Raw genomic sequence first — 16837 nt, forward strand, 5'->3', positions numbered from 1 at the left:
AAACTATTCCAGGTCCTACTTACTGGGTAATGAAGTCACACAAACAGGCAGGATTTCTTTGAGGATGCTAAACAAGGCTGATCCTGAACGCTAGTTTTTCTTCCCGTTTTATGGTTTTCTTGAGTGCAACAGGATGGTAAATTTTAGAACTGCCATAATTCATCGTTGCCTGCAGAAATTGTGATAAGCTTATAGGTAGGGCCATCTAATGGATGCTTCCAATCAATCCTGCTTATTTCCCAAATGATTCCGCAGTGCGTACAGACAGCGTAGTGGTTCCTGTCTGCCAGGTGGGCAATGCATGGCTGCACAGACGTCATTGTCCACTTCACCCTGGCAAGAAGCTAACAAAGTTTGCATGCAACTGCCATCCATCACGCCAAGCTCAGCTCTTACCCGACAACAATCCTCCGAGTTCTTTACCTGTCAGTAAAATGTGTAATAATAAACTTGAAAAACACGTTTCTTTTGGCCAAAAGGTGGACTGTTCCCTTGTCCATGAGCCAGCAGTGGCCCAGGTGGCCAAGAAGGCCAACAGCGTGTTGGCTTGAACCAGCCATGGTGAGGCCAGCAGGAGTGGGGAAGGGATTGTCCCCCTGGGCTTGGCACTGGTGAGGCAGCACCTGGAATCCTGAGTTCAGTTTTGGGTCCCTCACTACAAGAAGGACATTGAGGGTCTGGAGCTCGTCCAGAGAAGGGAACGGAGCTGGAGAAGGGCCAGGAGCACAAGGGTTCTGTTGATCCGTCCACTGCTAACTGCACTTGTCCACTACTAAGCCATGTCCCAGAGCACCTCATCTCCCTGTCTTTTAAACCCCTCCAGGGATGGGGACTCCACCACCACTCTGGGCAGCCTCTGCCAGGGCCTGAGAACCCTTTCAGTGAAGACATCTTTCCCGACATCCAATCTGAACCTGCCCTGGTGCAACTTGAGGCCATTTCCTCATGTCTTTCTCTGCCAGGCACCTTTCCAGCCACTCCTCCCCAAGCCTGGAGCTGCTCGGGGTTGTTGTGTCTCAAGTGCAGGACCTGGCACTTGGCCTTGTTGAACCTCATGCCACCGGTCTCAGCCCATGGATTCAGCCTGTCTAGACAGGTCCTAAACAAAGGCCAAAGTCGTTTCAGAGAAGCACTACCTTTTCTGACAGCAAAGGAAGACACGTCTGGGTAAATGAGATGCTACTGTGTTCTTGGGAGAGAGCACCACATGCCGCTTATTCAGGTTCCTGTCGTATAATCAAAGCAACTCAGTTCTGCTCTAGAGTCTGCTTGGATATCTTTGTGGTGAGAGGTGCTTTGTGTGTACACCTTTTTTTACTGAGTAAAGGAAAACCAGAGCTTCCTGACATCAAAGTAAAACTGATATGAAAGCAAGTCTCCTCACCTGTGCTGCTGGAAATGTTGACATCAATGCTGATATCTGATATTCCACCTCCTTTTAGAGACGCAACACAAGTATAAGTCCCAAAGTCTGTGAATTTCAAGTCAATGATGTCCAGGTTGGTGGTACCAGGCGAAACGTCGGGGTCAGTCTGTGTGATCACCATCCGCTCAGAGCTTCGCAAGGGACGTCCATTCTTAAACCAGCTGAACGTAAGCTCTTCCGAAGGGATGGCTTCCACCTGGCAGGAGATTTTCACCTCTCGCCCAATCTGGATGTTGTCGTCTTTGTGATAGGGATCAGGGGTGATCCAAAACCGTCCTTTTTTTAAGGCTGAAAGAGGTAAAAAAAAGAAAGTTTACTGTGATAAAGTAGAATTTTTGCATATTCTGACTTGATACTCGTGCTTTTCATTTTATGCCTATATGTGATTTTGTAGAGATAGGACAAGGAGGTTTAATCTAAAGGAGAGGAGAAGCGGACTAGATATAAGGCAGACATTTTTTACACTCAGGGTGGGGAGGCCCTGTCCCATGTTGCCCAGAGAAGTCGTGGCTGCCCCATCCCTGGAAACATTTAAGGTTGGTTGGACGGAGCAACCTGATCAAGTTGAGATGATGAAGGGAGTTTGGAACAAACTGAGCTTTAATGTCCCTTCCAACCCAAACCATTCTATGGTTCTATGATGCTTTGGGAGAAACTGAAGCTTACAATGCACACACTTAGCACATAGTTCACGTTTTGTAGGATCAAATCTTAAGTATCATCATGGAGCAAACGTTGCTAAAGTACCTCTCATTTAGAAAATGAAAAATAAAAAGTCACAGCACCGAAATAAGGCTGAGCCGCTGCCAGCTGAAGAGTAACCAAAATAATTCATGAACCTTCAGTGTTTGTTATCTATCTCTGGAGGTATTTACAAGCCCTTCTTCACCCTCACACTATCAGAGCAGTGAAAGCAGAGAAAATAGAGATATCAACCTAGTATCACAAATACAACCAGCAGTGTCATCTCCAATCTATCTGGAAACAAACATATTTATGCAAAATAGTTGTGTGTCAGCTGTTAAATGAGAAGAAGTGAGCACATGCCTGAGGCTACAGCCTGCTCCGGTTTACACCCACTGTTCCTTCCCCGTGGCAACCTAGACAGCTTCCCCTGGCCTCACCCAACCAAATGGCAGAGCCAACTGCGCTGCCTTGTTTGACTGAGTAAAATGCTTCAGCTCTAAAAGGTGAGGAGGCTGAAAGTACATCTTTAGGCAACGATCAATGGGAAAAGGCAAAAAGATGCTCTTCCGAGATGTAACCACGCAGGAGAGCCCATCACCAAGAGCACCTTGGTTGCACTTCCATGTCTCAGTCTTGTCAGATGAGGGAAACCCAACGCATTCTTGCATGAGAAACCTGAGGCTGAAGGTTGCACGTGTAACTGAGAGGAGAACATTATCACATAGAGAGGTACAGGTCTAAAAGGTAAGGGGGTTCACAGGACATCTTTAGGCAATGATCAATGGGAAAAGGCAAAGAGATGCTCTTCTGAGATGTAACCACGCAGGACAGCTCACCGCCAAGAGCAACTTGGTTGCACTTCCCTCTCTCTGTCTTGTCAGATGAGGGAAACCCATCTTGTACTTGCAGGAGAAACCCATGGCTGAAGGTTGAAAAGAACACTTAGTGTTCCCAAGTGTGCAATTTAGTGTATCCCAAAGATCTCTATCTACATCCAAGACTATTTGTGTCTGCAATACAAATTCAGTTAACTCTCTAACCCCCATGAAAGCAGAGATAAGGTCATCTTAGTGTTTCAGATGGGAACCCCAAGCCAATGGCAGGCTCAGCGCTCATTACTGCTCTACACCCATGCAGGGGCACAGCAACTCTGGAAAATGTTATTTCCCACCATCTTCCCAGTCACACCAACATCTTTAAGTAGCATTCCCTCATCAATCTACTGCTCGAGAGAAAAATAATACTGCAATTCACTTATCACTCTTTAAATGAGCACACAACTGTCCAGAAACCAGCACCATTTACATCAATAAAATGACTGCTCTAAAGCAGTGTGGGGACGACACTTATTTTTGGAAGAGTGCTTCGGAATCAGCCATCAAGTCTTTCAAATACACATATATTTTGATGTCCTGACTATAAAATGTTATTTCTGCAATCCCAAGATCCCTTTCCCCCTATATATGTGTGCATAAGTGTGGATGTATGTTTATACATCACAAGAGAAGACGGGAGCAAAGGGAGGAGGAGAAGCAGGCGCTGATCTCTCTCTGGTGACCGATGACAGAATGTGAGGGAATGGCAGGAACCCACCAGAGGAGGGTTAGGTTGGACATTAGGAGAAGGTTCTTCCCCCAGAGGCTGGTGGAGCACAGGAACAGCTCCCAGGGAAGCAGTCACGGCCTGACAGTATTCCAGAAGCATTTGGCCAACGCCCTCAGCCAGTGAGGTGTGAATGTTGGGGTGTCCTGTGCAGGGACAGGAGCTGGACTCAATGATCTTTGTGGATCCCTTCCAAGTCAGAGCGTTCTATGATTTCATATTGTAACTCCAACTATGAGGTCTCAAAATGAAAATACCAGTTCGAAATGTTACAAATACCCAGGTTGAATGCAAGCCCTGGAAGATAAATATTTAAATCCTCCATTTCTTGTCACGCTGACTTCTATTGCAAAGTTTTCCAAGCTTCCGTTTTTCCCTCCTCCCTCTCCACCAACCCCATCCACGCACAATGTCCCACAGCTGAGTAAAGCACCCATTTGTAGCGCCCTCTGTTCCACCCTTGTCTTTAAGTTCCCTTCTAACCCAAACCATTCTATGATGCTATAAAGAAGTTTGATGTTGTTACAAACAGCAAAACCCCTGAGCTGTAAACATCTCCGGATCTACGCTTTTCACCTGCTACGTACAGAAAGCGTAACAACATCAATAGGACATACATGCATGAGGCACCAAGCAGGCTAAGAAAGCAAGGTGCATCAGCTCGTGCATCTCTACCCGTGGAGAAAATGCTAATTCAGACTCAATTTTTAGAGCTCAGTAGCTCCTTGAGCTAAACAACACTTTGGAGCTTGCAAATGGGTTCCCAAGCACCGGCAGATGCTGCCAGGAAGGTGGTGGAGTCCCCATCGCTGGAGGGGTTTAAAAGACAGGTGAGATGCTCGGGGATCTGGTTTAGTAGTGGACAGGGATAGGTGGACCTGATGAACTCAAAGGCCTTTTCCAACCAAACGATTCTGTGATTCCATGAATCAGCAGTCTCACAGCTTTGAAAAGAATTAACATTTAATTAATAATCAGGATCTTTTTTAAATGTGGGAAAAGGAGCATTAAATCTGGATACTTGTGGGCACCCCCTCATAGATGGCATTGGAAAGTGTAAAGGAAGAAATAAATTCCCTTTTAATCAGGGAATGAAAAAAAATTAGAGAAGCTGGAGCAACTCCAACATGAGGACGGGCTGAGAGAGATGGGGTTGTTCAGCCTGGAGAAGAGAAGGCTCTGGGGAGACCTTAGAGCAGCTTCCAGTGCTGAAAGGGCTTCAGGAAAGCTGGGGAGGGGCTCTTTACAAGGGCCTGGAATGATGGGACGAGGGAAAATGGCTTTAAATTGGGGAAGATTTAGATGAGACATTGGGAAGAAATTCTTCACGCTGAGGGTGGGGAGGCCCTGGCCCAGGGTGCCCAGAGCAGTGGGGGCTGCCCCATCCCTGGAGGGGTTCCAGGCCAGGTTGGATGGGCCTTGGAGCCCCTGATCCAGTGGGAGGTGTCCCTGCCCATGGCAGGGGGTGGGACTGGATGGGCTTTGAGGTCCCTTCCAACTTGCACATTTCATAACATGCGAGTGGCAGCAAACACCATAACTGAACACTTGAGCTGCTGCACTACTGGTGGGCTTTGACATAATAAGTGTTGGTCACTGGCTGCCTCCTAAGTTAGTAGAGGACAGCAGAGAACGGTCAGTTTGTGGCTGCTGCTGACTGCGTCCATGTGCAGCCCCCAGAAACAGCAAGAAAGTAGCGGAACTGTGCGAATCATTGATTACAACCTTGACCGAGCAGCTGGATGGCACATGAGGTCCAGTCTGTGTGCAGCCACCAGCAGTGGCTTCCATTCATTTTCATTATCATAGAAGCATGGAATATTTGGGGTTGGAAAAAAAAAGAGAAAGGTCATCCAGTCCAACCCCCCTGCAGTGAGCAGGGACTGGATGGAGTTCCTCAGAGTCCCATCCAACCTGGCCTTGGACATCTCCAAGGATGGGGAACCCACAACTTCTCTGGTGGAAAGTGTGGAAAGTGTCCCTGCCCATGGCAGGGGGACTGAAACTCGATGGGCTTTAAAGTCCCTTCCGACTCAAACCATTCTGTGATCGTATGAAAAAAAGGTAGGAAGAGCTCCACAGGAACAGCTTGCTTGGGAAGTTAGCTGCAAGGCCAGCTTCCTTCTCTAGAAACTCCAGTCTGTTAATCCAGACGTAGCTGCTGGCTTTAAAAGACAGAGACGCGTATTACTGCCGTGATCTTTGTGCCGAAAGATGATTACTGGGATGATTCATTGCTTCATGAGAGAAAGATATAAGGCAGGCAGCGGGTAAAGGAAGTCAACGCTTATAACCAGCTCTTGCTTCGGTCACATCAGGTCCCTCATCTCTGTAGAGGGGAAAAGCAATCCTGCTTTCACACAACAGCAATTCCAAAGATTCACTGCCTGAAAACAAAGGTTTTAGATAGTCCCTAAAAGACTCGTAAAGTGTATTTGTAAACCTAAACCTTTTTCCTAATCTCTCCAGACATCTTGAGAAGGAAACTTATTGGATGCTGCTGCTCGTGTTCGCAGTCTTTGCTGGGTCCCAGATTTTGTAGAGGAAAATAAAAACTCAACTTTCTTCTCCTCCAGGAGCAATTCACTGATTCTGCTTGCAGTTACAGAGGTGCCAGACAACGCTTACCTGTGCCTGGCCAGGTTAAGGGCACCAGCTTGGTAATATGGAATTTCAGCAATCGAGAAATATATCAGTTGGTTAAACACACAATTTCAACATATATAATGGATGTATTTAACCTGGAACTTGTTTGGTGGATTCCATGATTAAGGCATGATCTTTATTGAGTAGCCAATCACTGACAATCACAGAATGGTTTGGGTTGGAAGGAACCCCAAAGCCCATCCAGTTCCACCCCCTGCCATGGGCAGGGACACCTCCCACTGGATCAGGGGCTCCAAGCCCCATCCAACCTGGCCTGGAACCCCTCCAGGGATGGGGCAGCCACCGCTGCTCTGGGCACCCTGGGCCAGGGCCTCCCCACCCTCACAGCAAAATATTTCTCCCTAAGATCTCATCTCAATCTCCCCTCTTGCAGCTGAAAACTCTTCCCCCTCATCCTATCCCTGCACCCCCTGATCAAGAGCCCCTCCCCAGCTTTCCTGTAGAAATAAGGAAAACAAGAAATAAGGAAAAAATAAAATTACTTGGTTCATTGTTGTTAAAGGCACAGAAAAATGTACAGTAGTACATCAAGTGATGTTTTATTGCACGAATTCTGAATTATTTATGTTCTCCTGATATAATTTGTTTCCAACCTCAAACAGCAGAGAAAAAGGTACATTTCCACTTATGACATTACTTGGATGCATCATTTCTGTGACCTGAGCTTTGCTGTATTACAATGATACACATAACTCATTGCAAAACAATCATAAACCTGAGTTAATACCAGGTCTTATTGGTTAAGAGAGAATGGATCTGTGTTTAAGTCGGGGGACCACAAGCTGCACACAGTCTGGAACACTGTTTCCTACAAAATAGGGACTGTCCTACCACGTTCCCTTGCAACACAGGCAAACAGCAAAAAGAATCACAGTCATAGAACGGTTTGGGTTGGAAGGGAACTTAAATCCCATCCAGTTCCACCCCCTGCCATGGGCAGGGACACCTCCCACTGGATCAGGGGCTCCAAGCCCCATCCAACCTGGCCTTCCTGGAACCTTCTCTTCTCCAGGCTGAACAACCCCAACTCTCCCAGCCTGTTCTGGTATGGGAAGTGCTCCAGCCCTTGGATCACCTCTGTGGTTTCTTCTGAACTTGTTCCAACAGCTCCATGTCCTTCCTGCACTGAGGGCTCCAGAACTGGACACAGGGCTCCAGGTGGGGTCTCACCGGAGTGGAACAGAGGGGCAGAATCCCCTCCCTCCCTGCTGGCCACACTGCTTTGGATGGACCCCAGGACACGAGTGGTTTCTGAGCTGCGAGCACAAATTGCCATCTCATGTTGAGCTTCTCCTCCCCCAGCACCCCAAGTCCTTCTCCTCAGGGCTGTTCCCAGTCCATCCTCCACCCAGCTTTTGTTTCTTTTATTTTGTATTAACACACCTCGATATTTTCTTCGACACCAGCTTATCAAAGCTATCATCCAACGTCTGCACAACAGGGCTGAGTTCCAGATTTATTTGTTTGAATAATTAAATGTACGAATGTATGAAACAAAGGGATCTGCTCCTGACCACCCCCACCCCCACCACCCCATCCTTGGAAACTGCAGTGCAGTCCATATTGGTTTAATTTTCTGTGAAAGCCCAGCACTGATGGATCTCTGTACAAATAAAAAGTCACTCCCACTGCAGAAAGACTCCTGGAAGTCCTCCTCTAATATTTCTTTCTTCATCAACATCTCTACCTCTATCAAACCAATAGAAGCAAAAAAAGTTCCTATCATAAGCTCCAAAGAAACATAAAGTCTGTGTTTATTTTGGCCGTGGGCGACAAAGCTGCATTGTATTCCACAGGATATTGCCTTAAACTATATCATCAAACAGCTAAACGGAATAGAGGCAATTTAACAACTGTTCAAAATACCTTTGTCGCTGGTGACTATCACAGTGGAGTCCATTAAATGTCATTCTGTTACATTAAAATACGTTTTGACATTGTTTTGTGTATAAAGAACACTGAAAACTCCAGTTTGCTTTTGCCAACCAGAAGGAAACTTTTACAGTTCCTCGGCTTAACTCTAAAGCAGAAGAGCGAAATCATGTCCAAGTAACAAAGCTTGCAGATATCAGCTCTCCATAAGGAAAGGTCATCTGGGTGGTGACACCTATATGGTCCACATGTCAAATCTGGACACAGATGAGCCTGCTCTGAAGCATCCTATGAATAAACCCTTCTGTTCCTTTCCGATGAATGACCACCGTCCACACTCACCACTGTTATGGACATGCAACCACGCATGGACAATCTCAATAACAACAGAGACTGTATTTCTAAACAGAATGTTTTTTTTTCAGGCCATGCTATTCTGCTGTGAACTTCATGGAACACATCAACACCTGAACCACAGAACCATGGAATCGTAGAATCGCTTGGTTAGAAAAGACCTTTGAGATCATCAAGTCCAACCATACCTGTCCGCTACTAAACCAGATCCTGAGCACCTCAAGCAAAGTGATGTCTCAGCTTAGCCTCAAGTCCAAACGTACCTAAGATCCAACCTGGACATGTGCTTCATGCCATACTTGAATGAAGTGACCTGTAGGCAGGGCAGGGGTAGAAAACTGTGCTCTGGTGAAACCAGATCTCATGATGTGTTGGTGGTTTTGATTTTGGAGCGTGGTATGATATGACTCTGGGACAATAAAGAATAGGAGGCTTTGCTAACAGGATGCAGTTACTGAAATGATAAGTTTGTTGGAGAAAACCTCTGTGTCCAGCTGGAGCTTTAAGAAGTTGGTTTTCCAAACTGCAAGGGAAATAAGATTAATGGATTTGGGGGAATAAATTAAATGGGGCGGTGGGGGGGGAAGTAAGTCCAAATTCACTGTTACTGAAAGAAGATGCATTTAAGAAAGGTTAAAACACATGGATAAGGGCTCACACATCTGCTGGTGACTAATTACAGTAACGGACAGAGAAAAGCAAAGCTGCAGCTCACAGTTCCGTCTGCAGCTCCTCATGTGGTTCAGTACTGGACAGGTAAGGTTGGACCTGCCGACCTCAAAGGTCTCTTTCAACCAAACTATTTGATTCTCATTGGGTACTGAGCACTTCCAATTAGCACCGTGGCCACAAAGTGAGCGGCTTAATTAACTGCCTTGGGTGCCTGAGCTCTTCCCTCCAGATATGCCAAGGTTTCTTGAAGTCCTTCTGTTCCCTTCTTCTCCTCACCTCTGATTTTTTGTGCTATTCTAACACTCGGCTGCTACAATGACAGTGGTTTGATCAAAGAGCGATTGTGAGACAAGACACCTCTCTCCATCCAGCTTTTGCTTTTTGCCTCTGAACAATCTTGGAAACCCTCCGGCACCGCAGATCACAAGCAGCCCATCCTCTCCTGGGGTGCTTAAACTGGGTTTCAAACACTAAGCCATGGGAGACGTGGCCTTGGCAGGGTTTGCAAGACCAAATCAGCGCACGTTTCAATGTCTTTCGGTATGAAGTCACCCTCCCCGGCCTTTCTTGAATTGAACAAAGCCATAAAGCCTCTAGAAAACTAAAATTGTGGAAATTTGCCAACATTTGCTTTGTCTTCCAGCCATTCATAGGACCTAGAAATGCCTTGAGTTGTGTGGACTTGTGTCCAGCCACTGGCTGCACCCTTTCCTCTTACAGAAATTACAAACTGCATAAAAAGAGAGTAGATGGCATAGATCCCTAAATATCTTCTGCGCAGCACTACCACACAGCATCTTTTGAACTAAACACTCAAAGCCTTGCCAGCTCAGCCACACAGCAGTTGCATCTAATTTGTATTCTGTTATTTATAGTCCTTCTTGTCCAATGGGGGACCACCAGCTTTGCAAGGTCAGCATAGAATCAAGGAATGGTTTGAGTGGGAAGGGACGTTAAAGCCCACCCGGTCCCACCCCTGCCATGGGCAGGGACACCTCCCACTGGATCAGGGGCTCCAAGCCCCATCCAACCTGGCCTGGAACCCCTGCAGGGATGGGGCAGCCCCCACTGCTCTGGGCACCCTGGGCCAGGGCCTCCCCAGCTGTATAGTTATTTTATTTCCCCTCTAGCAGGGAAAGCTCTCTTAGCTTAAGGATCATAGAACTGTTTGGTGGAAAAGACCTTTGAGATCATTGAGTCCAATCATACCTGTCCACTACTAATCATGTCCCTGAGCACCTCACCTCCATAACCCTGTAACTGCTTGGTTACAACTGAGCTATGGAAAACTTCTTATTCCAGAAGGAGATCTGCGCATTTTGTTCTGAATTAAGAAGTCAGTCCAACATCAAATAGAATCACCCATAAGCTTTGCACGGAAACAGCTACACCCACATTAGCAGCCGATAATGTTATTTGATGTTTTCATGCAAAAGAAGTCTCTCCAGTATAAAGTAAGTAGGCAAGTTGCACATTATTTGGGTCATAAGGAGAACATTAAAAAGCAGGATAAGTGCATAAATATTCCCAGAGCTTTTGAGAAGAATGCACCAAAGCTGACCACTCTCAGAACAGAGATTTCTTAAATAAGGTATTTTAGGACTCTGTAAGATAATCACAGAATGGTTTGCATGTGGAAGGACCTCAAAGCCCATCAGTCCCACCCCTGCCATGGGCAGGGACACCTTCCCCTGGATCAGGGGCTCCAAGCCCCATCCATCCTGGCCTGGAACCCCTCCAGGGATGGGGCAGCCCCCACTGCTCTGGGCAACCTGTGTCCATCTTCATAGTGAAGAATTTCTTTCTAATGTCTCATCTAAATCTTCCCCTTTCCAATTTAAAGCCATTCCCCCTCATCCTGTCAATAATTTGGACAAAATTATGCTGCCTGCATGTTCCCTTTAGTCACCTTCCTCTCCAAAGACAGACTTTTCCTGCTAAAAAAAGACGCATTCTCAGCATTTTAACAACAATTCATTTTGCTTCTGTCAACAAGGTTTTAGCTTAAAGTTTTTTCAAACCTTACCTTCCAGCAGCTATCAGGACAATTAAGTTGTCAAGCACCTTCCACCAGAGCATCTCCAAACTTCTTAATATCAAGTAATTATTTGGCACTTACGAGACCAGATGCATTCACACTTTCAATTTAAATGCAAATACTGTGGAGAGATTTCAGGCCTTCTCTCTTATTTTTATAAATGCTTCTTATTTTTTTAAAAGAAAAGGATTTATTATTCTGGAGGTGCCATGTGGCAGATGTCTGGATTTACGTGTGCTCTTGTTAATTAGCTTCTACTTCTTGCTCTGCTTTACTTTTGAAGGAAGGGGAGGTGAGCACTCCTCTGTAAGGAAGAATATTCCAGTTTACAAGTTAGTCAGTACGTGATCCATTAAAAAGATGAAGCTGAGATCAAAGTACGTGGAATACAGCAGAGTTTCTCTTTTAATGGCTTTTAGAAGTAAATATTCAAGAGAAATAAGCACCATCAGAACAGGAAAGACATAAGAAACATGTCTATGTTCACAGAAAACCATTCATCGAAACACATCCACGTTCATACAAATATTCTGGTGCTGATGGAGCTGAAGAGGTTTCTAGACCAATCTCCTGCTCAAAGAAAGGCCAGACATGACCAGAGACCAGGTGGTTCAGGTCTTGATGATAATTCCAGGATGGAGACTGCACAACTTTTTGGCTGCGCTTCCCTGCTGATGAACAGCAGGAGTCGTCCCAGTAGAATCCCACCAGTATAAAGCTGGTCTGGGGACGGAAACTGCAGTGTCCTACCAGGGAGCAGCACACAATGCGAGGCCACCTGCTTAGTGAAGGGCTGCTCCCACCTCCAAGCTTAAGCAGACACAGCAAACTCAAACATATTAAGGTGGGTAAAGAAGGGTGAAATATAAAAAAAATGGATGAATCACAGAATCACAGAATCACCAGGTTGGAAAGGACCCACTGGATCATCGAGTCCAACCATTCCTAACACTCCCTAAACCATGTCCCTCAGCACTTCATCCACCCGTTCCTTAAACATCTCCAGGGAAGGCGACTCGACCCCCTCCCTGGGCAGCTGTTCCAGTGCCCCATGACTCTTTCCGTGAAGAATTTTTTTCTGATATCCAACCTGAACCTCCCCTGATGGAGCTTCAGGCCATTCCCTCTTGTCCTGTCCCCTGTCACTTGGGAGAATGGTTTGGGCTGGAAGGGACCCCAAAGCCCATCCAGTCCCACCCCTGCCATGGGCAGGGACACCTCCCACTGGATCAGGGGCTCCGAGCCCCATCCAACCTGGCCTGGAACCCCTCCAGGGATGGGGCAGCCCCCACTGCTCTGGGCACCCTGGGCCAGGGCCTCCCCACCCTCACAGCAAAACATTTCTTACTAAGATCTCATCTCAATCTCCCCTCTTTTGGCTGAAAACCCTTCCCCCTCATCCTGTCCCTGCCCTCCCTGATCCAGAGCACCTCCCCAGCTTTCCTGGAGCCCCTTTCAGCCCTGGAAGCTGCTCTGAGGTCTCCCCACAGCCTTCTCTTCTCCAGGCTGAACAACCCCAACTCTCTCAGCCTGTGCTCACAGCAGAGGAGCTCCAGCCCTCAGATCACCTCCGTGGCCTCCTCTGGACTCGCTCTACAGCCGACCGAAGGCTGATTAATAAGCAGAGGAGATGAATTAGCAGCTGGCACTCAGTACTTTTTTAAACCCCAATTAGAAGAAATGGCAAAACCCCCAAGCATTCGCCACGCTCCCAATCCCACACGGGCGCAGCTCACCAAGCCGACGTCCTGCACACGATTCCAACCAGATCAGAGGGCTCAGGGCTGCCTCATCCCTCTGAGTGCCCATCTCGCCGGCAAACAGGAGCTGCAAGAGCCTTGTCACAAGCAGACAAGCATTGGGATCTAAATTAAACAATCCAGAGGAGCTGACACAACTCCAGTGGGCTGAGCACTTGCCAAACCAATTATAAACCCTCGGCACATAACAGCTGGGTGTTTTCCAGGGCCAATGCCTTTATGAAGTTTAATCCTTGTGCCAAAGCTGTCAAAAAAATAATAGCCTTGCTGAGTGTTCCTGGATGCCAAAAAGCAATGTATTGCAAATCTTCGCTCTTCTCTTTGTCCACACACTGCAAACAACACCCGGCACGCGGTGCTCCCTTTCTTAAAAGCCTGGAGCAAACCTCCAGTTTCCAAAGGTTCCACACCGGATTGTCCTCATCTCCTACTTCTGGTGTGGCACAAGAGCTTTACTCAACCGAAGGGGTTTGTTAGAGCGTGGATTTGCTCCAATGTAGCATGCATTTCCCCTCAACGCTTTGTTTTTATTCCACTGTTCAGTGCCTCAAAAATTAATCCAGATCCTATAAAACTTTCGAAAATGATTTGTGAGGTTTGGCAGATACCTCCCGATCTCCTCCACAGTTGCCTGATACAATGCAAGTACCTTAAAATGCATTTCAAGGTCATCAAAGTATCTCTGTGACATCAGAACAAAACCTCATGCACTGTTTTCTCTTCCTCTCCCTTCAAGATGAGATAAAACTTTGAAAAACTCCATTCTTTTCTGCTGAAATAATAGAATCACAGAATGGTTTGGGCTGGAAGGGACCTCCAAGCCCATCCAGTTCCACCCCGGCCATGGGCAGGGACACCTCCCACTGGATCAGGGGCTCCAAGCCCCATCCAACCTGGCCTGGAACCCCTCCAGGGATGGGGCAGCCACCACTGCTCTGGGCACCCTGGGCCAGGGCCTCACCACCCTCACAGCAAAATGTTTCTCCCTAAGATCTCATCTCAATCTCCCCTCTTGCAGCTTAAAACTTTTTCCCTCTCATCCTATCCCTGCGCTCCCTGATCAAGAGCTTTTCTGGAGCCCCTTTCAGTCCTGGAAGCTGCTCTGAGTTCTCCCCGGAGCCTTCTCTGAGCTGAACAACCCCAACTCCCTCAGCCTCGTGTGGGAGGTTAGCCTAAATCTTTGGCTACTTAATAGTTAATTGGTAGTTGCTGCTGGCAAACTGAGCCAAAGAGAGGATAATTTTTTTCCTTGGCTCCCTGGAGAAGCAAGAAAGTGGCTACCAAAGGCAGCCACACCGCGAGGGTCAGAAGGAGAGAGATGAAATGAACATTGCCTCTTTAAATCCTTTCTCTTACACCGTTATAGCTCCGCGGTGCCCAACAGGCACCATAAGATGTTTTGCAGAGCAGCAAACTTATTTAAAAATCTAATTTCTGTGCACAAAAAAAAGCTGGCAAGCCCTAATGAAAGGGCAGAAGAATCAATAACCCATCTACATTTTTATATGGGACTGGTTTATGAACTCGCCCCTGATCCAGCCCGGCCTGGGAGAGGGAGCACGTGCCCGACACTGCCACAGCAGATAATAAAAATAAATGGACTTATTATAAGTCTGAAGCTCAACTTTTTTACACATTCATTCTCAGAGCTGTAAACTTTTTGGGTAGCGCACAGGTAACGTATGAGAGCAGCTGGATGCGCGGCAGGATCGGGTTTTCAAGGGTAAAATCTTGTCTTATTGAAATCTCACCCACAGGGACAAACAAACAGCTGCATGTCCTTCTTTTCTGGGACTAAACTGTATTCAAGGCCAAAAGCACGGTCCTGCACCTGGGGTGGGGCAATCCCAAGCACAATTACAGGCTCAGCGGAGAAAGGATTGAGAGCAGCCCGCTGGAGAAGGACTCGGAGTGCTGCGGGAGGAGAAGTTCAACTGGAGGCAGACGTGTGTGTTTGCAGCCCTGAAACCACCCGGGTCCTGGGCTGCATCCAATGCGGTGGACCAGCAGGGAGAGGGAGGGGGTTCTGTCTCTCTGCTCCGCTCTGGGGAGACCCCACCTGGAGCTCTGTTCAGTTCTGGAGCCCTCAGCACAGGAAGGAGATGGAGCTGTTGGAGCGAGTCCAGAAGAGGCCACAGAGATGATTTGAGGGCTGGAGCACCTCATGTGTGAGGACAGGCTGAGAGAGTTGGGGTTGTTCAGCCTGGAGAAGACTGTGGGGTAGAACCTAGAGCAGCTTCAGCTAAGGAAAGTGGCTCCAGGAAAGATGGGGATGGGGTCTTGATCAGGGAGTGCATGGAAAGGATGACAGGCAATGGTTTTAGGATGAAAGAAGGGAGACTCAGATGAAATCTCAGGAAGAAATGTTTTGCTGTGAGGGTGGTGAGGCCCTGGCCCAGGTTGCCCAGAGCAGTGGTGGCTGCCCCATCCCTGGAGGGGTTCAAGACCAGGTTGGATGGGGCTTGGAGCCCCTGATCCAGTGGGAGGTGTCCCTGCCCATGGCAGGGGGTGGAACTGGATGGGCTTTGAGTTCCCTTATAACTCAAACCATTCCAGGATTCCATGGTTAAAAAGCTGGAAGAAGCCCTGGGAAGGTGCTTGCAGAGGTGCTGGCTCCCATGGGAGAGCCGGGGATGCTGGTGAGGGCTGGGAGTCCAGGCTGGTACCCAGTCTCTGATTTACAGAGCCGTTCCTCATCTAGCACAAGAATCCTTCCCCAAATCCATGTGCACACACTTTTAAAAGGTCCATTTAAATCCCACACTGGAGGAAGGTAGGTTGTCCTGTTCATCAAAACACAGCGGAAAGTAAGGAAGGTGGTAAGTGTTAAAACAAGGAGGAAATTAAGGCTCAATATTCTGATAAAAATTTCACAGAATAATTATGGTTGGAAAAGACTTCTAAGCTCATTCAGCTCAACTGCCAGCCCAACCCCGCCGTGCCTACTAAACCCTGGCCTGTAGAGTCACATCTACACTTTTTTAATGCACCTCAGGGATGGAGACTCCACCACTGCCCTGGGCAGCCTCTGCCAGGGCTTCAGCACTCTGTCTGCAAAGATTTCTCTAATGTTCAGCCTAACCCTCCCCTGGTGCAACTTGAGGCCATTTCCTCTCGTCCTATCACTTGTTTCTCGGGAGAAGAGCCCAGCACCCACCTCACCACAACCTCCTTTCAGGTAGTTGCAGAGAGCGATAAACACAAGCATTGTTGGCACAACGCAAGAGGGAGGGCAGGGAGAGCCCCACAGGCTGAAAGGTCCCCAACTGCCAGGGTGGTTCAGCAAAGGCAAACCCCCACCCTCCATCCTGACATGGTTTTGCAGAGCTTGCCTGAGTCCATTCCAAAGCTGCTTACAAGGGATGGCAAAGCCACCACATACACGTTATCATAGAATCATAGAATCATAGAATCATAGAATCATTTGGGTTGGAAGGGACCTTAAAGACCATCTAGTTCCAGGCCCAGCCATGGGCAGGGACATCCCACTAGATCAGGCAGCCCAAGGTCCGTCCAATCTGGCAATGAGAGAGAATCTCAATGTCAGTGCAGTGCAATATGGGAAGAGGCTCCTGGGATGAACTGGAAGGATTCTGGAAGGTAGATACTGGAAATGCAAGTGGACGTGGTTATTTTACAAAGAAAGATGATACAACAGATGAGATCAAATGGATGCCTGGGATAAAGACAGCTGGATTCGATGACTCAGGAGGAACCTTCTAGTCTTATTCCAGAATACGAATTTCAAAACCTTAGTAC

At 47.5% G+C, this 16837-nt stretch overlaps 1 protein-coding gene across 2 annotated transcripts in view; it reads right to left on the bottom strand.

Annotated features, from left to right (window-relative positions):
• Positions 1 to 16837, bottom strand: part of MDGA2 (MAM domain containing glycosylphosphatidylinositol anchor 2) — a 359555-nt gene that overhangs the window by 125107 nt on the left and 217611 nt on the right. For both annotated transcript variants that reach the window (XR_008450022.1, XM_054067864.1), the window contains exon 7: positions 1385 to 1714. Coding sequence is in view for 1 of the 2 variants with exons in the window: in XM_054067864.1 (XP_053923839.1) it covers positions 1385 to 1714 (330 nt within the window). In the remaining variant the exon portion in view is untranslated. The remainder of the gene's footprint in view (positions 1 to 1384; positions 1715 to 16837) is intronic.

This window comes from Cuculus canorus, chromosome 5, assembly GCF_017976375.1.
Source record: "Cuculus canorus isolate bCucCan1 chromosome 5, bCucCan1.pri, whole genome shotgun sequence".
NCBI classification, from domain to species: domain Eukaryota; kingdom Metazoa; phylum Chordata; class Aves; order Cuculiformes; family Cuculidae; genus Cuculus; species Cuculus canorus.